A 26,868-nucleotide genomic window follows, 5' to 3' on the forward strand; every position below is an offset into this window, starting at 1 on the left:
GCTTGAATTTCCAGCATCTGCAGAATTCCTGTTGTTTGCCTCAATATTTATTGTTTGTTTATTCATTATTTGCACAGATTTTTATCTTCTGAACTCTGGTCGAACATCCAAGTTGGCAGTCTTTCAAGTAAGTCTGTTACGGTTATTATTCTATAGATTTGTTGAGTATGTACACAAGAACATGAGTCTCAGGGTTTTATATAGTGACATAGATGTACTTTGATAATAAATTTACATTGAACTTCAGTACTGTGGGTTCTGTCTGCTTTGTGTGGATGAGTTCAAGGAGTCAATGAGAAATAAAATGTAACAAAGCTTCTCACAAGTGGTGCTGTTAAACCAGTAATCACCATGAACAGTAGGACCCGGGTCCAAAATTCAGATTACATAACTAAATGTCAGTTCAGGACACGGAGAAATGTCTCTCTCCCACTAGCTCACATATAACAAACAGACAAGAGCCTTGTGCCGTTGCCAAAGAATTGTGAACTCCCACAAGGGAAATTCCACATGTTTATTGGAACACTGAACAAGGCACTATTAATTTATTTTTTAAAAAGTTCAAGAGCATAGACACTTTCAAATCCAGTGGAAATACTTTAATTAATATATTACTGACAGTATATACACAAGATCAAAATATAAAATTGGCTTGGAGGGATGAGGAAGAACGAAGAGGGTGGTAGTGGAGAGCTGTTGTTCAAATTAGAGGACTCTGACCAGTGGTGTGATACAGAGATCAGTGCTGGGTCGACTGTTGTTTATCTGTATTAATGATCTGGATAAGAAATTAAGTGGCGTGATTGGCACCAAAGTTAGCATAGTGAACAGTAAGGCTGCATAAGGTTACATCAGGATCTAGAACCTCGGGTCCATGGACCTCTCATTAATGGTAGGGGTCCAAGGCATAAAAAAGGTTGGGAACGCCTGATCTAGATCAACTGGGAAAGTGGACCAAGAAATGGCAGATGGAATTTAACTCAGACAAGTAAGTATTGTGTGCATTTCTGGTCATCTGCCTCCAGGAAAGATTGAAAGAGTGCAGAGAAAATTTACCAGGATGTTATTGGGTCTTGAGGGCCTGAGTTATAGGGAAAGGTGGAAAAGGTTAAGAGTTCATTCCATAGGAGAGTGAGAGGAGTTTTGATAGAGCTATAGCAAATTATGATGGGTACAGATGGGTTAAATGCAAGCAGGCTTTTTCCACTGAGGTTGTGAGACTAGAACTAGAGGTTGTAGGTTCAGGTCAAAAGGTGAAATATTTAAAGGGAATCTGAGGGAGAGCTTCTTCAGTCACACGGTGGTGCAAGTTACTTCAATTGCAACATTCAAGAGAAATTTGGAGAAGTAGATGGATGGAAGGGTGACAAAGGGCAATGGTCCAGGTACAGGTCGATTGGACTAGGCACAAAAACTGTTCAGCATTGTCTAGATGGGCCGAAGGGCCTGTTTGCACCAACGTGCTCCATGACTCGAAGTACAGAGTGATGCATTTTAGGAAGTTAAAACACAGAAGGACCTACAAAATGAATGGCAGGGGAACATTGTAAAACAAACACTCAGGACACAAGAACGTACTCCCTGAAAATGGTGCCAGTTGCCTTTATCAGTCATGGCTTTGAGTACAAGTTAGGATGTCATGCTGTGGAGCTGCACATTTTTGCGCTCACATTTGCCACATTATTTAAAAGATGCTGGTAAACGCAGCAGGCCAGGCAGCATCCCTAAAAGAGGTGCAGTCGACGTTTCTAGAGATGCCGCCTGGCCTGCTGCGTTTACCAGCAACTTTTATGTGTGTTGCTTGAATTTCCAGCATCTGCAGAATTCCTATTGTTTGCCACATTATTTATAGCTTTGGCTGCAATATTATAGGAAGGATGTGAATAAGCTTAAGAGGACACAAAGGATTTTTCTGGGATTGAAGCCTCAATTATAAAGAGATGGGATAGGTTGGGATAGCTTTCCCTGTGTCAGAGGAGGCTGAGAAGCTCAGATAAGGTGGATGGTTAGTCTTTTCTCCCCAGGACTGAGAAGTCTAAACCTAGAGGGTGTGGATTTAAGGAGGCAGAGAAATAATTTAAAGGAGACCAGGGGTCAAGTTTTTACACCACACAGAGGGTGGTGGATATATGGAATAAACCAACTGAGGAAATAGTAGAGGCAGGTACAGCTTCTTCCAGGCTTAACACCCTGTCTGAATGCCCTGACTCCCTAACCCGCAGACACACTCCTATCCTGCACTAGTCACTTCTCATCTTTTATTGTTGCTGTTTCACATATTTATATGACAGTTTATTTTATTATAATCAGGTGAGGATGCAGTCTTTAAACTAGAGTGGAGACAACACCAAGAGAATCAAGGTCAACGAATGGGAGAAACCATGGTGAACCTCCCCCGCATGTTTATCACCAAGGAAACCCAGGAAAGGCTTCTGAACAGGGGCCTCACTTTTGCATTGACTGCATAGCCCCATAAAGAACTAAGTTCAAAAGGAAAGTTCAATTAATAGATTTCTTTGGCCACTCACTCACGACGTCTCCCTGCTGTGACAATAATCCTGAACTTGAACTTAATTTTGTTAGCGTGAAAAGGTTTTTATTCCGTAACGGCCATTGAAACATGAATAACAGGAAGGCTTCCACATGAGGAAGGTAATATTGGGAGAATGGGTTCACCCCATGACAATATTCACCCCACTCTCTAGCTTACCTGTCTCTGGTTATTGGGAAATCGAAACAGGTGCTTGACAAATGTGTGAATTGACAGGTGAGGGAACCAACTTTGTTTACAGTTAGGGATGGGATACTGAGATAGAATGCAAAAGAGGGCAAAAGCCTAGCAGGCGTGCTTAAGTGTTCAGTTCTTTACAGAATCCCAGTGAGTTGCACAAAGAACTAAGATAGAAACAGTCCAGCCTTCAAAGTCAGATCAAGACATTCCAAACCAATAAACCATTTACATTGTGGCACACTGCTGAAACTTAGTTTGTGGTATTCTAAAGATAAAATAAAATCTTGCTCTTGCTTTGACCAACAGCTGTTAGTAGGGCACTTGTACTGTTTTCTCGGCATGAAACACTGTGCCACTGTGTCCAAGTCCAGGCCAGATCTGTGTACATTGTCTAAATGAAGCATTTCACATTACAAATTGGAGGGTAGATATAATTAGCTCAAGTGTTTAAAATCATTCATCGATAAGCATGTGAAGTGACAGTTAAGCCTTGGACAGGTTTGGGCTGACGATCTGTTAGCTGTAGATAAACAGGCTCTAGTTGGCAAAGACTTCCCCCATTGGGATCCAGATGTTCTTGCACTGCGTGGCATGATAGAGGAACTCTTCCCCTGTCCCCTGTTGGGAACTGCACCAGTCACGTTGGACCCCGTAGTTCACCCAAGTCTGCTTCAGGTTTTCTGCCGACGACCATTCAACAAACTTTGACCCCTAGAGAAAACAAAGCAGGCATGAATTTTAAGATGTTCTGCAGATGCTGGAAATCCAAAGCAACACATACAAAATACTGGAGGAACTCAGCAGGTCAGGCAGCTTCTAAGGACAGCAATAGACAGTTATGTTTCTGGCTGAGACTCTTCATCAGGACTGGGAAGGAAGGGGATAGAAGCCAGAATAAGAAGGTGGTGGTGGGGGGGGAGGGGTAGGAGTGCAAACTAGAAGGTGATGGGTGAAGCCAAGTGAGTGGGGGGAGGGGGATGAAGTCAGAAGCTGGGAGGTGATAGGTGGAAAAGGTAAAGAGCTGAAGAAGCAGCAATCTGATAAGAGAGGAGAGTGGACCATGGGAGAAAGTGAGGGAGGACAGCCACCAGAGGAGGTGATAAAACACACAAATGGTTTTTTTTTGTGTGTATAAATGAAAGTAGTGATGGGGCAACACCACAAAACCAGTCACTTGCCACGACCGGTTTGGCAGTACAGTTTAAGCCAGAGTGACGAAGAGGAACAGTTTTGCAGTATTTTCACGCAAACAACAGGAATTCTGCAGACGCTGGAAATTCAAGCAACACACATCAAAGTTGCTGGTGAACGCAGCAGGCCAAGCAGCATCTGTAGGAAGAGGTGCAGTGGACGTTTCAGGCCGAGACCCTTCGTCAGGACTAACTGAAGGAAGATTGAGTAAGGGATTTGAAAGTTGGAGGGGGAGGGGGAGATCCAAAATGATAGGAGAAGACAGGAGGGGGAGGGATGGAGCCAAGATCTGGATGGGTGATAGGCAAAAGGGGATACGAGAGGAACATGGGACAGGAGGTCCGGGAAGAAAGACAAGTGGTGTGGGGGGGGGACCCAGAGGATGGGCAAGGGGTATATTCAGAGGGACAGAGGGAGAAAAAGGAGAGTGAGAGAAAGAATGTGTGCATAAAAATAAGTAACAGATGGGGTATGAGGGGGAGGTGGGGCGTAAGCGGAAGTTAGAGAAGTCGATGTTCATGCCATCAGGTTGGAGGCTACCCAGACGGAATATAAGGTGTTGTTCCTCCAACCTGAGTGTGGCTTCATCTTTACAATAGAGGAGGCCGTGGATGGACATGTCAGAAAGGAGGACACGGCCTCCTCTACTGTAAAGATGAAGCCACACTCAGGTTGGAGGAACAACACCTTATATTCCGTCTGGGTAGCCTCCAACCTGATGGCATGAACATCGACTTCTCTAACTTCCGCTAAGGCCCCACCTCCCCCTCGTACCCCATCTGCTCCTCATTTTTATGCACACATTCTTTCTCTCACTCTCCTTTTTCTCCCTCTGTCCCTCTGAATATACCTCTTGCCCATCCTCTGGGTCCCCCCCCCTTGTCTTTCTTCCCGGACCTCCTGTCCCATGATCCTCTCGTATCCCCTTTTGCCTATCACCTGTCCAGCTCTTGGCTCTATCCCTCCCCCTCCTGTCTTCTCCTATCATTTTGGATCCCCCTCCCCCCCCAACTTTCAAATCCCTTACTCACTCTTCCTTCAGTTAGTTCTGACGAAGGGTCTCGGCCTGAAACGTCGACTGCACCTCTTCCTACAGATGCTGCCTGGCCTGCTGCATTTACCAGCAACTTTGATGTGTGTTGCAGTATTTTTATATTAGTCGGTCACCGAACACAGTAAAGGGGCTATGGTAGCGTAGTGCTTAGTGCAATGCTTTACAGCAATCATGACCGGGGATCAATCCCCACCATTGTCAGCAAGGAGTTTGTATGTTCTCCTGCCCCCATAGAATTGTGTGTTTTCTCCGGGTGCTCCAGTTTCCTTCCACATTCTAAAGACACACAATTTAAGGTCTGTGGGGATGCTGTGTTGGCACCGAAAGCATGGCGGTACTTAGGGGCTACCCCCAGCACATCCTCAAACTGGGTTGGTTGTTGATACAAATAATGCATTTCACTGTATGTTTCGATGTGACAAATAAAGCGAATCTTTATCTTTGATAACACTGAGAAAGTCAGTGCTTTGGAAGTCAAGTTTTTAAAATATATGAAATGCCACTGCCAATTTGAATGCATGCCCCAACACAGAGCCTTTGGGTTGAAAGATAGATGAATACCAGGAAGAACAAATGCCCTTTAAATGTCATGAAAGTTCTGCTTCTAATAGACCCACCAGACAGCAAGTTCTAGGCCTACAGTAACCTTTTGGTGATGTCAAAATTTTCCGCAACTTCCACCTTAAAGAAGGGATGTGCTGGCATTGAGAGGGTCCAAAGGAAGTTCCCGTGACTGATCACAGAAGTAAAACAGTTAATGTATGAGGAGCATTTGATGGTTGTGGGCTTGTACTCGCTAGAGTTTAGAAGAATGAGGGAGAATCTTGTTGAAAGCTATCACATACTGAAATGCCTAGACAGAGTTGATGTGGAGAGGATGTTTCTAGTAGTGGGGGAGTATAGGAGCAGTGGACCCAGCCTCAGAATAGAAGAACATTCCTTTAGAATAGAGATGAGGAGGAATTTCTTTAGCCAGAGGGTGGTGTATCTGTGGAATTTATTGATGGTTATGGAGGCCAAGCCATTGGGTATACTTAAAGCGGTGGTTGATAGGTTCTTGATTAGTAAGAATGTCAAAGATAATGGGGACAAGACAGATGAATAGGTTTGAGACGGATAATAAATCAACCATGATGGAATGGCGTAGCAGACTCGATGGGCTGAATGGTCTATGTCTTCTGGTTGATAGGTTCTCGATTAGTAAGGATGTCAAAGGTTATGGGGCGAAGACAGGAGAATAGGATTGAGAGGAATAATAAATCAACTGTGATGGAATAATGGAGCAGACTTGATAGGCCAAATGGCCTAATCCTGCTCCAATGTCTTAAGGCCTATAATCCTTCAACTAATTATCTTTAAAGGTTGCAGACGCTCACCAGGATGCTGCCCAGGTTAGAGTATAAACTATAAGAAGAGGTTGGATGCATTTTCGGTGTTGGAGTCTGAGGGAGACTTGACAGAAGTTTATTAGATTATGAGAGGCAGAGACTGGGTAGATAGGATCTTTTACCCACAGTACAAATGTCAAACAACAAAAAAAAAGTCAAATTGATTCAAGGGCAATCACTGAGGCGGAGCTAAAGATGGCGCCAAAGGGTGGCTTCTCCCAGCTCATCAGCGAAGCAGTCAAGTTCTTCCTATTCTAATGTCTCTACTTTCCTTTTCAGGGTGGCTGAGGTCCCGGTGGGATCTTTGGTCTACAGCATCACTCAAAGACTGCAGTTCTGCGCGGCAGCGCCTTGCCATTCTTGGAGATGGCCGATTGGCCACATTTCGCCATGTCCAGGTTTGGCCTGAAAGCTGGGCGCCTTCAGGGAGGCCCTGTGGACATGAATTTTCGCTGGTGCCGCATACTGAAATGTAGCAGGAATCAGAACGTCGTAGACAGCGAGAGTGGCTGTTGGAGGGCTCTGCATTTGAGTAATCGATTTGCTGATTCTCGAGTCGGGGAATTCTAGATAAATAAAAGCAACACTTCAGATTGACTGTAACACCCAAATAGCGACTGCTGTCTCTCACTTGTCAGTGAGAGAGTGCCTGTGGGATGTCGAAATGTTGTAGTGAACAGTTAGTTTTTGACGGACTGTAGACCACGGTCTCTCTTTGGGGGCCTTGCTTTTGCTTGCATGGTGGGTGGTGGGAATAATGGTGCTTTACTTTTAGAATAAAGGGGGGAGGGTTGGATGCTGCTTGTGTGTGGGAGGGGGCTTTGGGGTTCTTAAGTTTTTTTTCTGTCATTCATTCTTTGGGTTTTTTTTCTTCTGTTGAGGATGTCTGCAGAGAGTAAGAATCTCAAGTTGTATATTGTACACACTCTGATATTAAATAGATCTATTAAACTACTGACGTGCAGCATTTAAGGCAACAGGAGGAGAGCTTAAAGGAGATGGGTAACACATGCTTTAATTTTACACAGAGAGGGGTAGGTAACTGGAACAGGCTGCAATTGGTCGTGGTGGAAGCAGATACGATAGTGGTGCTGTTAGACACATGGATATGCAAGGAATGGACGAATATGGATCATGTGCAGAGGGAAGAGATTTAGTTTAATTTTGCATTGTATTCAGTGTAGGCTTTTGTGGGCAATAAAGTCCTTCTTATTTACTTTCCCTGGACCTCTTGCCGTTTGTACACTTTTAATTAAATCCCACCCCGGGCCATCTTGAATCTGAAGAGAGCAACCCCAACCTAAGCAATCTTATAAAAACAAGAGGTTTTGCAGATGCTGGAAATCCAGAACATTACACACAAGGTGCTGGAGGAATTCCGAAGGTCAGACAACACCTGTGGAAAGGAATAAAGAGTTGATATTTCAGGCTGAGATCCTTCATCAGGTCTCAAGAAGCTAGCTACACCCACATCCTGGTAAAGGACAAGTGAAATCTCTTCGGTGATGGCAGCCAAGCATTGTAGGAAACAGCCACAAGCCAGTGCCTTGCACAGAGATTAATGCTGCAAGTCTCAGAACCTGACCTACATTGTAGCATGAAAAATGAATCTGGGCACCGAGTCAACATTAAATAGGGAAACTACACAAGTTACTTGCATTAAGCATGCAAGATCAGACGTCACCTCATGCAAGCACGAAAATACCACTGGAGAACTGAGGTAATACCAAGTTCAGAAGTGAAAGGAATCCAGGACAAGACAAGTCTTCAAACATTTCCACTGTATAAAGGTGTCAGCCTTCAATACCTTTACAGTGGAGGCAAATAAAAGAAATGGCCACACTCTCATCCAGACAGAGGTGATTGACTACTCACTGTGGTCAACGAATAGGCAGTTCTCAATGGGAAGTAGGCTGCACGTGTTGTGAGCCAACAGTTTGCTCTAGTTCATGCAGGGTCAGATACCCTTACACAACTCATTCAGTCTGGACTGTTACAGCACAAGAGGCAACTTCACACCCCTTGACACTTCCTCGTAGATCCTCTCTGTCCGTCCCACTCCTTGGCAACTTCTTCCACAGCCTTTTATGTGCTTAATGTCCATCCAAACCTCTTGTAAAGGCACTGACGAAGTCCATTTTCAACATGCTTTTACATAGTAACCTCCAGATCATAACTACTCTGAGAGGAAAAAGCTTTTTTTCCATATAGGAGAGATTGAGTCGCCTAGGACAAGACTGACTGCAATTCAAAGGAACCAGAGGGGATCTTATATAAACATATAAAATAGAAGGGATAGATAAGATAGATGCAGGAAATTTGTTTCTACTGATAGACTATACAATAGACTAGAACTATTGGAGTTAGATTTAAGAGTCAGGGGAATAGATTTTGGATTGAAGGAGAAACTGCTTTTCCCAGAGAGTAGAAAATCTGTGGAATTCTCTGATCAGGGAAGCATTAGATAGTTTTTTTGCATATCAGGGTTGTGAAGGTTATGGGGAAAAGGCCACGGCCAGATCAGCCATGATCTTACTGAATGGCGGAGTAGAACTGACAGGTCAGATGGTCGACTCCTGCTCTTAGCTCTTACGCATTTCTCTCATATTGGTTTCCAAACATTCAGATGGTGGCGGGCTTGGACGTCTCTCTGGGTCCATCAAAAGGTGCAAATATTTGTCTTAAATATTTTTCTTGTGGTCACAAGAACCTGATGGACATTGGTAATACAAAGAATTGCAAGCCCGGTTTATTCGTTCATTGGTAAGACTGATGGTGGAAGACCCGCATGGACTCGCTGTGGCACAGATTAGGCCGTCATGCTGCGACATCACCTGTTACAGCCACCCAGGGGTGGAGGCATTGTGGGGGAGAACACAGGCACAGCAGGCACGCTGGAATCCATGCTGTGTTGGAGGCTGACCCTGAAGGCCAATTCTCCTGTTGGTGCTGCTCTCTAGCGTTCGCTCCCTAGAAGGCAGGCTGGACTGCCTTCGGCTGTGGGAGATGACGAACTTGTGCATGATTGTTTTTTGCTGGAACTTAGCTCCTGGACACCATCCCATGCACCATTAATCTTCAGGCCATGCCACTCAGGACTTGTGATATTATTTTGTGACTGTGCTGTCTGCGACTGTACGCACTGTGTTTTGGACCAGGGCACCAGAGGAACGCTGTTTCATTTAGCTTGTGTATGGTTGAGTCGCACATACACTTGAACTTGATCAAATCCATGACTCTGGCCCTTGAACCATGTGTCTATGGGAACACTTCCACTTAACCTTAATCTGAAATGGCTGGCACTGAACTGCCCATCCTTGATCACCCTTGAGATGCTGGAAGTGACCCTCCTGCTGAAATTGCTGTAGATCTTCTGGTGAAGGCACTACCAAAAAGTGGTGTTGGTGGAGAAGATCCACGTCTGAGACCCAGTGACAACAAAGGATCAGCAACATACTTCCAGGGCAGGATTGTGTGCGGTCTGGAGGGGAACCTGCAGGCGATGCTGCCCGCATGAAACTGCTGCCCTTCTTGTTGGATGGGGTCACAGGTTTGGAAGGTATTGTTAGGGTGACCTGTGTGTGCAACTGCATAGACAGACAGAATACACTGCATTCCATTTCTACCAGTGGACACAATGCATGTCTGGTGTTTGAATCGAGTATATGCAGCGCTCTGGGATGTGAGCATTACAGCACATTAACAGGCCCTTCGACCCATCTAGTCCATGTGAAATTCTTATTCTGCGTAGTACCATTTACTTGAAGCCAGGCCACAACCCTCCATAGACCTGTCCAAATTTCTTCAGTGGTTGCTCAGCCAGGCAAGTAGTCCATCGCGCTTTTAACTTCTGCCTTTTTGATGGAAATGCTTTGGGATCTCAAGAATAACATCAAAGCCTATAGGGAACCCAGACCCTGATCTGCACTTGTAACCAAGTATTTAGCTAGTCCAGCTGAGTTGGTGGTCAGCTGACAGCCAGGATTATTGATGGTGGGTGGATAAATGATGGCAATGCTATTGAACGTAAAGGGGAAGTGGCTAGACTCTTGTGTTAGGAATGGCTGCTGGCCAACATTTCTGAGATGCAAATGTTCTTTGCCACTTCAGCCCACAGGTGGATATTGATGTAGTCTTGTTGTATTCTGATATGCAAGGGAGTAGTGATGGATGCTAGGCAGTCATTGATATCTGACCTTAAGGTAGTCAGAAAGGGCAATGTCACTGATGAAGATGGTCAGGTCCACATCACTGTCCGGGGTGCTCCTGCATTAGAGTCATAGTGTACTACAGCACCACCTGCCTTGATGACTTATTATTCTGCTTGGTCTCATTGTCCTGCACCTGGACCATAGCCCTCCATACCACACTCATCCATTTACCTATCCAAACTTCTCTAATTGTTACAATCAAACCCACATCCACCAATTCTGCTGGCAGCTCGTTCCACACTCTCACCACTGTCTGAGTTAAGAAATTCCCCCTCATGTTCCCTTTAAACATTTCACCTTCACCCTTAACCTATGCTCTAAGCTCTAGTCTCACCCAAGCATAAGGGGAAAAAAACCCTGTTTGCATTTAGCCCACTGGTGTCCTGTTGCTGAGAGGGTTGACCTCTGACTACACTCCTATCACTAGTGTTTTCTACAATGCTCAGTTATATCAAGACTCTTTGATGCTACTCTCCAATGGAGGCAGTTACTTGTAGCTCACCACTGGAACTTAGCCCCTTGATCCTAGTGAACCCTGCAGAGTTGGGGGTGGGAGTAAGTAAGAAAGCTTTTGATGAGTTTCAATAAATCTATCTAACCGTGGTGAGACACAATGTAGATTGGGGGACCGCTTTGTTGAGCAACTTCGCTCTTTCCACAACAGGCAGGATTTCCTGTTGCCCAACCATTTCATTCCACTCCCCATTTCCAATCTGACATGTCGGTCCATGGCCTTCTCTACCATCACAATGAGGCCACTCTCTCAAGTTGCAGGAGCAATACCTCATATTTTACTGCATAGCCTCCAACTTAATAGCATGAACATTGATTTCTCTAACCGGATAATTCCTTCATTCCCTTCTCTTTTTTTTTTATTCTTCACCCTTTCACCCTTCTCTTCTCCTCACCTGCCATCACCACCCTCTGGTATCCCTCCTTCTTCACTGTCTCCAATGATCCACTCTCTTCTCTGATCAGTTTCCTTCTTCTGCACCCCTTTAACTTTTCCACGTATCACCCCTCAGCTTCTCACTTCATCTCCTCACCCCCACCTACCTACCTTCCCCCTCACCTATCACCTGCCAGTTTTCTACTCTTACTCTGGCCTCTTCCTAACAACACTCAAAATGCTGGAGGAACTCAGCAGGCCAGGCAGCATCAATGGAAAAGAGTAGTCACTGTATAGGGCCAAGACCCTTTAGCCTCTTCCCACTTCCTTTCCAATCCTGATGGAGGGTCTTGTCCTGAAATATCGACTGCTTATTCCTTTCCATAGATCCTGCCTGACCTGCTCAGTTCCTCCAGTACTTTATGTGAGCTGATCTAATTACCTGATCCAGCTCCTCTAACACCTCTTCCTGCTCCAAGTAATCTTAAACTAGTGGTCAATCCATTAACATTCTTAAAAAGAAATGAAAGAGGAACAATGTTTTCTTGTCCTGTGTACAGTTTCAGAAGAGTTAACATCAGCAGCTCTCAAGGTTAATCCCGCTCCTTCCTGCAGTTAGCGCAGTTAAGATTTTCTAAGCAAATACTTCCGCCCACCACTCCTTGTCAAGGCTTGACACAAGTGATAAATCTGATAAAGATTTGGTGCATGACTTCCACCTGTCTAAGTTTAGCTTGCTTTAGTTTGAAAGCGTAAACAAATTATGAAAGCAGTCTAACATACCTTTACATCTCAACAGAATCATAGAATGTTATAAGTACAGAAGCAGGCCCTTCTCTCCATCGAATCTGTGCCAAACTATTAATCTGCTTAGTTCCATCGACCTGCACCTGGACTATAGCCCTACACACCCCTCTTATCCATGTACCTATCCAAATTTCTCTTAAATGTTAAAATTAAACTCACATCCATCACAGGTTTAATCAATCCCACTACACAACCATTTGACTGAAATAAAATTGAAACACTTTATCCCACGGTCTCTTCTGGGTGGAAACAGTGACTGTGACAACTGGTCAGCCTCTATCGTGGGGAAAGTACCTAGCACTTCCAAAATCATATTTAATTAATCCCACTGCACAATGAGTAGACTGAAATAAAATTGAGGTCAGCATCTATTTTGTTTAGTGAGAAAACATCAAAGAGATTACTAGAAAAATCAAAGGCTTGAGTACAATCTACCAAACGGTACAAACTCAAGCCTTCCTAAATTAGGCTAGAATTTGAACTCCAGCTTTCATATTCTGGGTTAGTAAGTTAATAAGTCAATGAACCCCCAGTCCACATCTAACATGAACAAACGGTATCCAACTCCCACGGTAGGAAATGTTCAGACTTTAACACAGAGGTTCTCATCATTAGCAATAATCCAACGATAGTGAAAAAAATAAAGGATCTTAAATTGCAAGGTAATAAATGATTTTAAAAAATCCAAGTAGATCGCAGCCAACTTAAAAAAGGTTTTTAAAAGATATTTTGAATACTTGAACAGAAATTGAGACTTGACAGGGGTGTAAAAGATGATGAGACATAGAGCAAGGGGACAGCCAGCAACTTTTCCCCTCAGGGTGGATATAAGTGGCTAATACAAGGGAGCAATCATTCTAAGGTATAAGGGGCAAGCCAAAGTTAAGTTCTTTTCTTTTTACATACAGAGTGCTGAGTACATGGAATGCAGTCAGGGTAGTTAGTGGTGAATGCAGCTACATTAGGGACGTTTAAGAGACTCTTAAATAGGCACATGGATGGTAGAGAAATGGAAGGTTATTTGGGAAGGAAGGCTTAGATTGATCCTAGAGTAGGTTAAAAGGTTGGCACATCAAAGGCAAAGGGCTGTACTGTTGTGAACTGATCTACGTTTTATGTTCTCGAAGTGATTCTAATCAGGACTTTACTCAGTGATCTGTTCAAATGACAAATTCAGAGCTCTTGCTCATGCAGTCAAGAACACTTTTTAAAATTAAATCCCTTTACTGAGATCACAAAGTCTCCAATGGGCGAAGCTCTCAGCAGGAGCTGCATCTCCAATAACCACCAAAGGAGGATATCGCACCACCTTGGGAGACCTAGACTAGACCTGCAGTTTTGTGCAGCCATAGCTTTGAAAGGGACCTGTATACTTGCATTTTAACAAACAGTGAAAGGAACACTGGGCCAATTTGATATGCTGCATTGTAATTGTTAATTCTGCATATTGACTCTTCATTCAGCCTCACAACTCAACTTCAACTACCTGCAGTTAGGTCTGTGGTGCTTCAGTACCAGTTTGGCATTGCAGCAAATACAAACAAATCAGTAGGTTTTAGAGGGGGAATTGCTTTTTCTCTTCACATTTGCAAATGACAGTTTCTGTGTAGACATGTTCAAACTGTAGGTAAAATTAGAACATAAGGCATGGAACAGGGTCAGGCCCTTTACCCAATGGCACAACATTTTGTGTTCTTTGAGCCTTTTGTATTTGCCCCAGGCAGTGTATTCCAGGCACCAATTATTGTGTAAAGTAACTTTGCCCCACACCTCTCCCTAGGCTTTGCCCCATCTCATCTTAAATGCATGCCTTCTGGTAAAGATATTAGCTGTATACTCTATCTATACCTCTCATAATCTTATAAACTTCTATCAGGTCTTCCCTCAGCCTCCGCCACTCCAGAAAATAAAAACAACCCAAATTTGTACAACCTCTCCTTATAACACACACCATCTCATCAGGACAGCATCTCCGTAAACAACTTCTGTGCCCTTTCTAAAGCCTCCACATCCTTCCTATAATGAGGTGAATAGGGCTGAATGTAGCCAAATTAGAGTTTTATAAAGTTACAACATAAATTCCTGACCCTTGAACTCAGTTCCTCGATTAATAAATGCATGCATGCCATAGGCTTTGTTCACTGTCAATCTGTATAACCATTTTCGGGGAGCGATGAATTTGGACTACCAGACCCCTCTGCTCATCAACACTAAGGGTCTTACCATTAACTGTGTACTGTCTCCTTACATTTGATCTCCCAAAATGCAACACTCCATATTTGGCTGGGTTAAACTCCATTTGCCATTTCTCCACCCATTTCTGTAACTAATCTACATCTTGCTGTATTCTTTGCCAGTCTTCTACACTATCCACAACACCACCAATCTTCGTATTATCTGCAAACTTAATAACCCACCCATCTACGTTTTCATCCAGGTCATTCACCAACAGCAGATTCCTAGTACAGATCCCTGCAGAACACCACTAATCACAGTCTTCCAGCCAGAATTAGTCCCATCAGCCACAATTCTGTTTTCTATGGGCAAGCCAATTCACAGGGATCCCATGCCATCCTCATTTTGTGGATGAGCCTTCAATGAAGGACTTTGTGAAATGCCATCTTAAAAACGTATGTAGGTAACACCCACAGCTTTACTTTTGTCACCTCCTCAAAAAACCCAAACAAGTTAGTAAGATACAACATGCCCCACACAAAGCCATGCAAGTTCTACCCTTAAAGGTAACTTTACAACCACAGATACGAGACTCACCGGTTTATAGTTTCCAGGATAATCCCCTATTTCTTTTCTTGAATTATGGAACTACTATTCACCAGCCCTCCTGGACCTCGCATGTGGCTAGAGAGGACGCGAAGATATTCGCTGAGGCCCCTGCAATCTCATCTCTTGCCTCTCTCAATAACCTGGCTATAGCCCACCAGGTCCTGTACACCTTAATGTTCTTTACGATACTCCACACTTCCTCCTTCTTTATCTCAAAGTGTCTTAGCTAATTACTAAGTTCCACACTAATCTCCCAGTCTTCAATCTCTTTCCCGTTTGTAAATACTGACGTGAAGTACTCATTTAGGACCTCACCCACATCCCCAAACTCCAAGCACATGTTCCCTCCTTCATCCTTGGGTGGTCCTACCCTCTCCTCAGTTATCCTCTTGTCCTTGATGTAGAACTGCACAATTAGCTTACAGCTCTTTAACTCAATCCCCTAACTAATGAAGGCCAACACACCATACATTTTCTTATCCACCCTATCAACTTGCGTGGAAACTTTAAGGGATTTATGGACATAGACCCCAGGGTCCCACTGTCCTTCCATAATGTTAAGAATTCTGCCATTAACCTTGTACTTTGCCTTCAAGTTTGACTTTCGAAAGTGTATCAATTCACACTTTTCCAGAATTAATTCTTATCTGCCACTTCTAACCCCAGCTTTGTATCCTACCAATGTCCTGTTGTAAACTCTGATAACCTTCTACACTATTCACAACCCCACCAATCTTCATACCATAAAGAAACAATAAAAGGTTTTATTAAGATTAGACCTTTCGAACACTTTTCTTGCAATCTCATGGCTGAAACTAGGTGATGGCAACCTTGGTGATGCATTTGTCTCCTGTAAGATTTCCTAGTCAGTTATCCACACTGAGACCATCTATTTCCAGCTCCATAATATGGCAGAGTCCTCCCATCACACAGTTTGACTTCTCCTGAAACCCCTATCAAACCCTTGTTACACATCACTATTCCAATGCCCACCAGATAAGGTATGTTGACAAAGAGGAATACAGTACAGAAACAGGCCTTTTGGCTCTAATTGTCCATGCTGACAAAGATGCCAGACTAAGTAAGTTCAATATGCCTGTATTTGATCCCTACCTCCCTAAAATTTTCCTATCCACTGACCTGTCCAAATGTCTATTATACTCACATCAACAACTTCCCTGGCAGGTCATTCCACATACAGTAATGAAGTTGTCTCTCGGGTCCCTTTTAAATCTTTCTACTTCTTTATCTCAAAACCTCAACTTCTTTTTGATCATCTTTCCTTGGGCAAAGCACTGAGTTTACCCCATCTATGCCCCTCATGATTCTATACATCTCTATTCACGTACCATAACTTTGCCCTCTTCACTCTAAAACTAGTACCGTAACTTGTACGAATTGTTTTCCCCTAAGCCCGAGCTTCCTTGCACCTGCTGACTCCCTGTCTTGTTTCGAGTAAGTGTCTGGGCAAGGAAAAGTGGGCGATGGTACCAGATTCTACAAGGATCACGAACATTAGATTCCAGCTTCAAAATCAACTTTTTTGCTTGGTCATGTTGGATTTCTTTTCCATTCAAACAAAAGACACAACAGCAGTCTATTTTGGTTTCCTCTCTCAGCCTCTCTACTCTGTGTGAGCAGTAGCTTGGCCACTCTCAGAGCACTGGGCCAAGCAGTTTCCGATGAAAAGAAGCAATTACCTTTGCAGATCCAAAGTACCACATGGCTTGGACATCCTGATGCTCAACCAGGAATTTGGTCAGATGATCTCGTGATCCAGTCAGAATGTTCACAACACCAGCTGGAAGATCGGAGGTTTCAAAGACCTATGTGAAGAAAACGAAAGCTCACCAGTTGACTGACACAGCATGTTTTTCTCTACAAAGATCATTGAGTTGTAGAGTCAGAGTTATAAAGCAGTGAAACAGGCCCAACTTGTCCAAGCTGACCATGATGTCTACCTGAGCTAATACCATTAGCCTGCATTTGGACCATGTTCCTGTACTGCAGCAGTGTGGTACCATGGTGGTGAGTGTAACGCTATTGCAGCACCAGCGACCCCGGTTCCGTTCCGCCACCGTGTGGAATGCATTTCTGCATTCTCCCCAAGACTGCATGGGTTTCCTCCAGGTGCTCCTGTGTTGGTCATTGATACAAACAATGCATTTTACTCTGTTTCGATGTACATGGGACAAAAGAAGCTAACCTTTTTTTAATCTTTAAATGAAATGAGTACAGTTAAGTACAATGCATAGTATGGACCCAAAAAAGTTGAAGGACCTGTTTCTCTGCCATGCAACTCTGTAAATGACATACACCAACTTGATTTTTAAACTTACCCCAAATTATCAAAGAACAATATTACGTCAGTGTTTAACCACTAACTATTAGATTAACTCTAGCCAGACTGCGGCTCTACTGGGCAATACATTTCCTCTGCACATTGAATCAACCATTTAATGGATAGTGAGGAGGAAAGCTTTAGACTACAGGAAGGTAGCGGCGGTCTGGTCAATTAGATAGACAAATGGCAAGTGCAATGTAGTCCAGGTAATACATTTGGGGGAGTAATTTATTTATCACATGCACATCAGAACATATAGTAAAATGCATCATTTGCGTTAACAACCAACACAACCTAGGGCTGTGTCCGGGCAGCCCGCAAGTGTCGCCACACATTCCAATGCCAACATACCATGTCCACAATGCTTGGCAGAACAACACAGAACAAAGCAAAAGGAAACGCAACAAGCAACAAGTCAATAACAGCAAAACAAGCCCTTTTCCTCCCTCCCACCCACATACACAAGCCGACAGTCTCCAGCATCCGGGTTTCAATCATCGAGCTTCAGCCTCTGGATTTCTGTTTGACCTTCGGGCGAATGGATATAAAGGATAAATGGTGAATGGTGACTAAATATCGGATGGTGTACAGCTTCCAGTGAAACCTGAATGTGCAACAGGACAATAAATGCTCAATAAAGTAGAAGACTAGAATATAAGAGAAGGGAGGGTATGCTAAAATCAGATTTAACATTTCTTAGGCCATAAGAGATAGGAGCTATTCAGCCCATCAAATCTGCTCCGACCTTCATTCATGGCTATCCCAGATCCCACTCAACCCCATACACCTGCCTTCTCTGCATATCCTTTGATGCCCTAACCGATCAAGAAATGATCAACTTCCGCCTTAAATACACGCATTGGCTTGGCCTCTGTGGCAGAGCATTCCACAGATTTACTATTCTCTGGCTAAAAAAAATTCCTCCTTACCTCTGTTCTAAAGGGTCACCCCTCAACTTTAAGGCTGTGCCCTCTAGTTCTGGATACCCCCACCATAGGAAACATCCTCTCCACTTCCATCCTTCTAGTCACTACACTGTAGAAAAGATGAGTTTACACTGGAGAAATACAAAGGAGATTTATGAAGATGTTGTCAGAGTGTTAAACCATAGGCAGGAGGAATTATTGGATTCGTTAGGGTTGTTTAATTTGCAATAGAGGCAGCTGACAGGAGATTTGACCAAGGTGCCCAACATTAATGAAAAGCCTTGATAAAGTAAACAGTGAGGATCAATTTCTCTTTTTAAAAAAGTCAAAACCCAAGATTAATTAATTAGAAAACAATGAAATGAGCAAACAACAAGTTTTTTTCCCTCAAAGAATGTTGGGTTTCTGGAAGTGAGCCAGAAGAGATGACACAGGCAGAAACCCTTAGCAAATTTAATCAGCGTGTGAATATGACTAAAGATGTCATCACCCACAGACTGTGGACATGGTAGTTAAAACGGAATAAAGCTGCATGGTTCTTGTTTCTACTGGCACAGACATGCTCTGTGGAAAATAACTAATGATTTAAGAGAATATGGAAATGGTTGTTATTGTTATTGGCAAGAAAAACCATAAATTAATTGGCAGCTCTGAGCGGGCATGTGGAGGCAGCCCAAGCAGATTATGAGTTCAAATCTCATTCTGTAGATGGTTCTGCATGAACCTTACTAAGTCATGACTACCTAATGCTGGTTTCAAAATACAGCACTTCTCACATGCATACATTCAATCAGACAAACATAAACTAACTCATAAGTGTCACTCATGGTATAAACAATGCATTTAGTACAATGTTTCTATAAATTAAGAGAACAGATATCTATTTGAATAACTGGTATCCATGAAGTCTATAGATCAGACACTGTAAGCTGATGACATGTAAAACGCATGTAACATATTTAACCTTTTGTAGGCAGAGCGAAACAGTGGCAGCTCTTCTCCACGTGCATTGATGATCCAAATGCAAGTTATGAGATAGCACACCAATGTCCGGAGCTGCACATAATTCGGAAAATGTGTAGCTCAGGTGGTTGATGGTTGGGTGAAGTTGTTCTCCAATCTTGGCAATTTACTTGCAAAGATTTTCGTCACCGTTCGAGCAGACATCATCAGTGCGCTGTTAATTGTGGTGTGTCCTCTGAATGCTTTGCCTTTATATATTTATCAATCAGCTGATTGATCGTCATTGCAGAAACTCCATTGTGAGGTAGGGAGGAAAGAATTAGCTGCATGGCGAACATCACACAATGTGGTCTGGAACTTTGCCTGCATTGGCTCATAAAGAGGTTCGAGGTCTACATGTCTGTTTACAGAATTGTTTGCGTAAAACCACATTCTAGGAATTCTCATTCCTAGGAGCATGCCACATGTTTGCTTGCACCATGACATTCACAGACACCCAGTCGAATTTCTGCCCCTCTCGATCTTCACGGATAAAGACTAGGGAGAGTCAGTCATGCCACTTTACCACCAGTTGATGTTCATGGATCCTTGTTGATAGCTTTCTCCCAGTTTGACCAACGTAATATTTGCTGCAGTCCCCAAGATTTTGGATTTTGGTCTTTTCCAATAGCTTTCTTCGTTCCTTCGGTCTGCAAAGTACTCTACTCTGCTGTTGGCTTACGCGCAACCAAAATTCCATGTTCTTGGAGGAGTCATTTTGAATGTATGAAAGGACAATCCATTTGGTTGCTTCTTGGTTGATGCCTCATAACCTGCTGAGTTCTTCCAGCATTTTGTGTGTGTTGCTTTGAAACTTATTTTTTTTTATGAGAGGCATTGATTGTGTGGATAGTCAGAGGCTTCTCCCCAGGGTTGAAATGGCTAGCATGAGAGGGCACAGTTTTAAGGTGCTTGGAAGTAGGTACAGAGGAGATGTCAGGGTTAAGTTTTTTTACGCAGAGAGTGGTGAGTGCGTGGAATGGGCTGCCGGTGATGGTAGTGGAGGCGGACACGATAGGGTCTTTTAAGAGACTCCTGGATAGGTACATGGAGCTTAGAAAAATAAAGGGCTATGGGTAACCCAAAGTAATTTCTAAAGTAAGTACGTGTTCGGCACAGCATTGTGGGCCAAAGGGCCTGTATTGTGCTGTAGGTTTTCGATGTTTCTATGTTTTATTTTCACAGCAGCAGCACTATATATTACAAATGTGACAAATATCAATTATACACAAACTTAACATAAACTTTATACTTACACAATGAAATAAACAAAGATAAATATAATGATACTAGTGCAAGTTGAGGCAGAGATAAAGAAATATAGTTTGAGGTGGTATATCGGATCAGTTAAGAACTTGTGGGAAGTAAGCTCCTCTATCTCCTGCTTGATAACAGCAAGAAGCGAAGGACGTGCAAAACTTACACTGCAGGTACTAATTATAATCAACCCCAGAGATCACTGTTTAGATCTCTCATTCTAAGAAACCACTGTATGATGGGTGCCCAGGGTAAATGTTTAGTCCATCTGTGTACTCTGACAGCGGCTCTATCTCATTAAAAGTTTGAGAAGACCGATATGTCACCAAAGACTATAGCAAATTTCTACAGTTGTACTGTGTAGAACATTGTGACTGGTATGGGGCCTGCAATGCAAGAGGCAACTGAGGGTCGGGATATATCCTCCTTGTGTTGAGCCTTAAGACCCACACTCAATGTTTGAAGAATAGCTTCTTCCCCTCCACCATCAGATTCCTGATGGTCCATGTACCCATGAAGACTACCTCGTTATTAGTCTTTTGAATTTATTTATGCAATTTTGTAAATTAAAGCCGTTTTTTGTATTGCACTGCAGAGCTGCTGCAAAATAACAAATTTCACAACGAACATCAATAATAATAATCCTGATTCTGATTCTGAATTTGAAGCTGCTTGAGTTAATCTCATTCTTGCCCTCACAACTAATTGCTACCTCAACTTTCCAACATGGGCTTCCAGGCAGAGGCTGAAACAGCTATTCGACCAAATCCAGTGCAGGAATCTCCCCGGTGACCCAGACGGAAGAATTATCACAGCCCTTAAGAAACAGAGCCCGTTACATAGAAAGAATATAGAACACACAACAGGACAGAACAGTGCAGGCCCTTCAGCCCACAATGTTGTGCTGAACTTTTAATCTACTCAAATATCAATTTAACCCTTCCCTCCCACATAGCCCTCCATTTTTCTTTCATCCATGTGCCTAATAGTTCCTTAAATACCCCTATTGTATCTGTGTCTACGACAACCTCAAGCAGGATGTCCCATGCACCCACCACACTCTACCAGGGGTGGTGCTAGAGGCAGATACATTAGGGACATTTAAGAAACTCTAAAATAAGCACATAGATGAAACAAAAGTAGAGGGCTTTGTGTGGGGGGGGGAGGGGACAAAGGGTGGAGAAATATCCACGGCCTGATGAGGTGTTTCCTCAGACTTTTTTGGAAGACTAGTGCCGAAATTCCAGGGGCCACAGGTGAGCACTGGAGGACAGGAAGATAGTAAATGTTGTTCCATTGTTCAAGAAAGGTTCTAAGAACAAACCAAGAAACTATAGGGCAGTGAGCCTGAGATCAGTTGTGGATAAAACATTGGAAGGTATTATAAAATACAGAGAAGTATTTGGATAAACAGGGATAGTCAAATCGCTTAGTGCATGCTAGGTCATGTCTAACCAATCTTAAGCTTTTTGAGGTTACAAGGAATGTTGGTGAAGAAAATGAGATGGACATTGCCTATATGGACTTCAGCTTTTGACAAGGTCCCACATGGGAAGCCGGAAAGTTCAGTCGCTTGACATTCAAGATGAGGTAGTAAACTGGATTCAGCATTGGCTTAGCAGGAGAAGCCAGACAGTGGTAGCAGATGACAGTCTCTCTGACTGGAGGCCTGTGATTAGTGGTGTGTCGCAGGGATCGGTGCTGGGTCCGTTGTTGTTTGTCATCCATATTAATGATCTGGATGATAATGTGGTAAAATGGATCAGCAGATTTATGGCTGACACCAACATTGGGGATGTAGTGGACAGAAAGGAAGGCTATCAAAGCTTGCAGTATGATCTCAACCAGTCAGAAAATTAGGCTGAAAAATGAAGCTTAATGCAGATAAGTGTGAGGTATTGCAAATTGGGAGAGAAAAGAACAGGGTAGGACATACACAGTGAACAGAAGGGCACTGAGGAATACGGTAGAACAGAAGTATTTGGGAATACAGATCAATAATTCCTTTAAGGTGGTATCAAAGATAGATAGGGTCATGAACAGAGCTTTTGGCCTTCATTAATCAGAGCATTGAGTGCAAGAGTTGGAAGGTCATGTTGAAGTTTTGTAAGATGTTGATGAGGCCAAATTTCGAGCAGTTGTGGTCACCTGCCTATAAGAAGATATCAATAATATTGAAAAAGTGCAGAGAAAATTTACAAAAATATTGCTGGGACTTGAGAGCCTGAGTTATAGGAAAAGGTTTAGTAGTCTAGGACTTCATATGGAGCACCAGGAAAATGAGAGGAGATTTGGTAGAGGTATACAATATTGAGGGATATAGAAAGGGTAAATACATGCAGGCTTCTTCCCCTGAGGTTAGGTGAGACTAGAACTAGAAGTCACAGGTTTAGGGTGAAAGGAGAAATATTTAAGGAGAACATGAGGGGAACTTCTTCACTCAGAGGGGGGCATGAGTATAGCGGTAGTAGTTGATATGGATTTGATTGCAACATTTAAGAGAGCTTTGGATAGGTAAATGGAGGGCTATGGTTCATGTGCAGGTAAATGGGATTAGGCAGTCTGCATGGACTAGGTGGCCTGAAGGGCCTACTTCTGTGTGGTAGTGTTCTATGACTATCAGTTTCACTGCAGTAAGTGAATTGTGACCTTGAGCAGTTCTAAATAGAGGGTGTTAGTGGCTGCACAGCAGTTCAATTATCGTAGCACAAACCAAATTAGGTTCTAATTGTCTGTACCTGATAGAGTTCCAAAGCTGGCAGAGGATACCTCTCACTGGGAACAATGACAACCACATTCCCTCGAACGATTGCCGGGGCAAAGAGACTGACAAAGCTGAGCAGAGGGTTCTCATCTGGGCACGCAATGCCTATCACCCCAACGGACTCTCGAATCATGACTGTCGCTCCATAAAGCTGCGTTTCCTGAAAGAGAAACAAACTTGTTTTATTGCGGACACCTGTTAGCCCTTCTAACACTGAACCTTAAATACTTGAGAAAACTCCACTGCAATGAAAGGACTGAGGCAATACAACACAAGAGATTCTGCAGGTGCTGGAAATCCAGAGTAAGACAGAAAATGCTGGAGGAACTCAGCAGGTCAGGCAGCATCCATGGAGAGGAACAAATGGGCAACATTTCAGGCCAAGACCCTTCAATATGCCTTACACAATAAAAAAAAGGAACAAGCAGATTATTATCTCCAGCAAACAGGAAGTTTGTAATGTAAAAATGACTCGGTGCTCTTGAATACCCTGGGAAGATCATAAACTTTCACATAAAGGCATATCACTTGAAAAACTAAGCAATGAAACATTCTAATCTAGATAGATCAGCCACGGAATAGTGCACCTCAGCTCTAAAGATGATCTTGTCCATGTTATTTCATGCCAAGAACTAGGTATATACTTCAGCCTGCTTGAACCATTCACCTCCAGGTTTTCTCACTTTGAGTTACTTTCACCTTGTTCACTGACAAGTCCAAGATAATGACCCTGCAGTAAGCACACATCAACCAAAGGCTCTCTATCAACTAACGTTTAAAGTTTAAAGTAAATTTATCACCTACATATAAATACTATCCTGAGACTCACCTTCTTGCAAACAATCATAGTAGAACACAGAAATACAAAAGAATCAATTAAATACTACACACAAAGACCAGCAAGCAAACAATGTGCAAATATTGACAAACTGCAGATACAAAAGAAAAAAATATATAAATAAATAATACTGAGAACATATGTTATAGAGTCCTTAAAAGTGAGTCAACAGGTTGTGAAAATCAGTTCAGTGTTGAGGTCTTTATTCTTTGGAGCGTAGAAGGTTGATGGGGGACTTGATAGAGGTATTTAAAATTATGAGGGGGATAGACAGAGTTGACGTGGATAGGCTTTTTCCATTGAGAGTAGGGGAGAGTCAAACAAGAGGACATGAGTTGAGAGCTAAGGGGCAAAAGTTTAGGGGTAACACGAGGGGGAACTTCTTTACTCAGAGAGCGATAGCTGTGTGGAACGAGCTTCCAGCAGAAGTGGTTGAGGCAGGTTCGATGTTGTCATTTAAAAAAAATTGGATAGGTATATGGACAGGTAAGGAATGGAGGGTTATGGGCTGAGTGCAGGTCGGTCTGTAATTGTTAAATGGTTATATGGTTTAGGTGAGTGAAGTTAACCACACTGATTCAGGAGCCTGGTGGTTGAACATAATAGCTGCTCCTAAACCTGGTGTTGTGGGACATAAGGCATCTGTACTTCTTCCAGTGGTAGTAGTGAGAAGAGAGCATTGTCTGGCTGAAGGTAGATCCTGATGATGGATACTGCTTTCTTGTGGCAGTGCCCCTTGTAGGTGTGCTCAATGGCCAGGAGGGCTTTTCCTGTGATGGACTGGGTGTTGTCAGCATTTTGTTGCAGGTTTTTCTGTTCTTGAGCATTGGTGTTTCCATACCAGGCTGTGATGCAACCCATCAGAATAATTTCCACTCTGCATTTATACAAGTTTGTCACTAGCCACTGCCTTCACCCTGACCAGATGTAGGAAACTTAAATTACTCGGTATGTCTGGAGTCACCTCCCAAACATTATTGACAAAATTCACAATTTCAGTGGTATACTTGAAGACACAAGGAACTATGCATGCTGGAACCAGGAGCAACAAACAATCTGCTGGAAAACTTAGTGGGTCAAGCACCATCTGTGGGGATGGAGGTTGCTGTGGAGGTTGGGATTAGGAATTGCCGAAATCGTCAGGGTGAGATGCAGGGGTTCATCCCAAAACATTGACAATTCCCTCACCTCACCACATATGTTGCTCAGACCACCAAGCTCCTGCAAGCAGATTGTAAGTTGGGATCCATGCTTACCACTGGGGGGGGGGGGTGGCTCAGACAGGGTGCAGCATGACAGCATGGCAGTTAGCGGAACGCTGTTACAGCACCAGAAATCAGGGCTAAATTCCTGCTGCTGCTGGTAAGGGGTTTATACATACTCCCCATGTCTGCGTGGGTTTCCTCCCACATTCCAAAGACATATGGGCTAGGGTTGTAAGTTGTGGGCCAGAAGCATGACAACACTTGTGGGCTGCCCCAGGCACAGCATCAGGCTGCGTTGAACATTGATCAAATGACATACGAGAGGTGATTGGTAAGTTCATAGCTTAAGGTAGGAGTCAATTTTAGAAAACCTAGCACATTTATTTTTCAGCATAGTCCCCTCCTACATTTACACACTTAGTCCGGTGGTCGTGGAGCATACAGATCTTGGACTTCCAGAAAGTGCCCACAGCAGGGGTGATTGATAAGTTTATGGCCTAAGATAGAAGGAGATGAGTTATCCGGTTCTCGTTACATGCAGTTGAACTCTTTGAGTGATTTTGCAGAAAGTTTGAAGTTAATAACTCATCTTCTTCTGCCTTAGGCCACGAACCTATCAATCACCCCTCGTATTTTACTGTATGTTTCCATGTACATGTGATTAATCTAATCTTTTATCTTTCATTACAAATTGCCCTGGGTTACTTACCAGTGATAGAATCTGGGGTGGGGAAAAAGATGATGGTAATTTAAGGAGAATGAAATGGAGTAGGATTTGTGAAAAGCTGGGAGATTAATGGTCTACATACACTCAGTTGGGCTGAAGGGACCATGTCCAGGGTGTGTTTCTCAATGACTTCATGACAGCTGTATCTACTGTAGCAGCACAGATTATGGCTATTTGAGGAAAAATGTGTCAAAAGTCAGGAAGAGTTTATTTAGCCAGAGAGTGGTGAATCTGTGGAATCTGTGGAGGTCAAGTCTTTATGTATACTTAAGGCAAAGGTCGACAGATTCTTGATTGGTTAGGGCATGAAGGGAGAAGGCAGGAGATTGGAATAATGTATGAGCTGTGATGAGATGGCAGAGCAGACTTGACAGGCCAAATGGCGTCATTCTGCTCCTATATCTCATGGGTTTTTTTTATAGGCATCCGTTAGTCTCATGAGACCATGGATTTTCGCCTTGGAAAGTTTCCAGGGCGCAGGCCTGAGCAAGGTTGTACGGAAGACCAGCAGTTGTCCATGCTGCAAGTCTCCCCTCTCCATGCCACCGATGTTGTCCAAGGGAAGGGCATTAGGACCCATACAGCTTGGCAACGGTGTCGTCGCAGAGCAATGTGTGATTGTGCCTTGCTCAAGGACACACACACTGCCTCAGCCAAGGCTTGAACTAGCGACCTTCAAATCACTAAACAAACGCCTTAACCACTTGGCCCCGCGCCAACACATCTATATGCTGGTTTAACACAGCATAA

At 43.3% G+C, this 26,868-nt stretch overlaps 1 protein-coding gene across 2 annotated transcripts in view; it reads right to left on the reverse strand.

The window, feature by feature from the left end:
- Nucleotides 1-463: 463 nt before the first annotated feature.
- The window catches only part of aldh16a1 (aldehyde dehydrogenase 16 family, member A1), a 95,048-nt gene continuing 68,643 nt past the window's right edge, over nucleotides 464-26,868 (reverse strand). The window contains exons 15-17 of one of the 2 annotated variants that reach the window (XM_072271929.1): nucleotides 23,323-23,508; nucleotides 16,756-16,881; nucleotides 464-3,442 (exon numbers count right to left, since the gene is read on the reverse strand). In XM_072271929.1, coding sequence (XP_072128030.1) covers nucleotides 3,269-3,442; nucleotides 16,756-16,881; nucleotides 23,323-23,508 — 486 coding nt within the window. In that variant the 3' untranslated portion in view covers nucleotides 464-3,268. Of the gene's footprint in view, nucleotides 3,443-6,562; nucleotides 6,931-16,755; nucleotides 16,882-23,322; nucleotides 23,509-26,868 lie in introns of those variants that run through there. The other variant, XM_072271930.1, reaches the window with a different exon arrangement.

This window comes from Mobula birostris, chromosome 11, assembly GCF_030028105.1.
Source record: "Mobula birostris isolate sMobBir1 chromosome 11, sMobBir1.hap1, whole genome shotgun sequence".
Lineage (NCBI taxonomy): Eukaryota > Metazoa > Chordata > Chondrichthyes > Myliobatiformes > Myliobatidae > Mobula > Mobula birostris.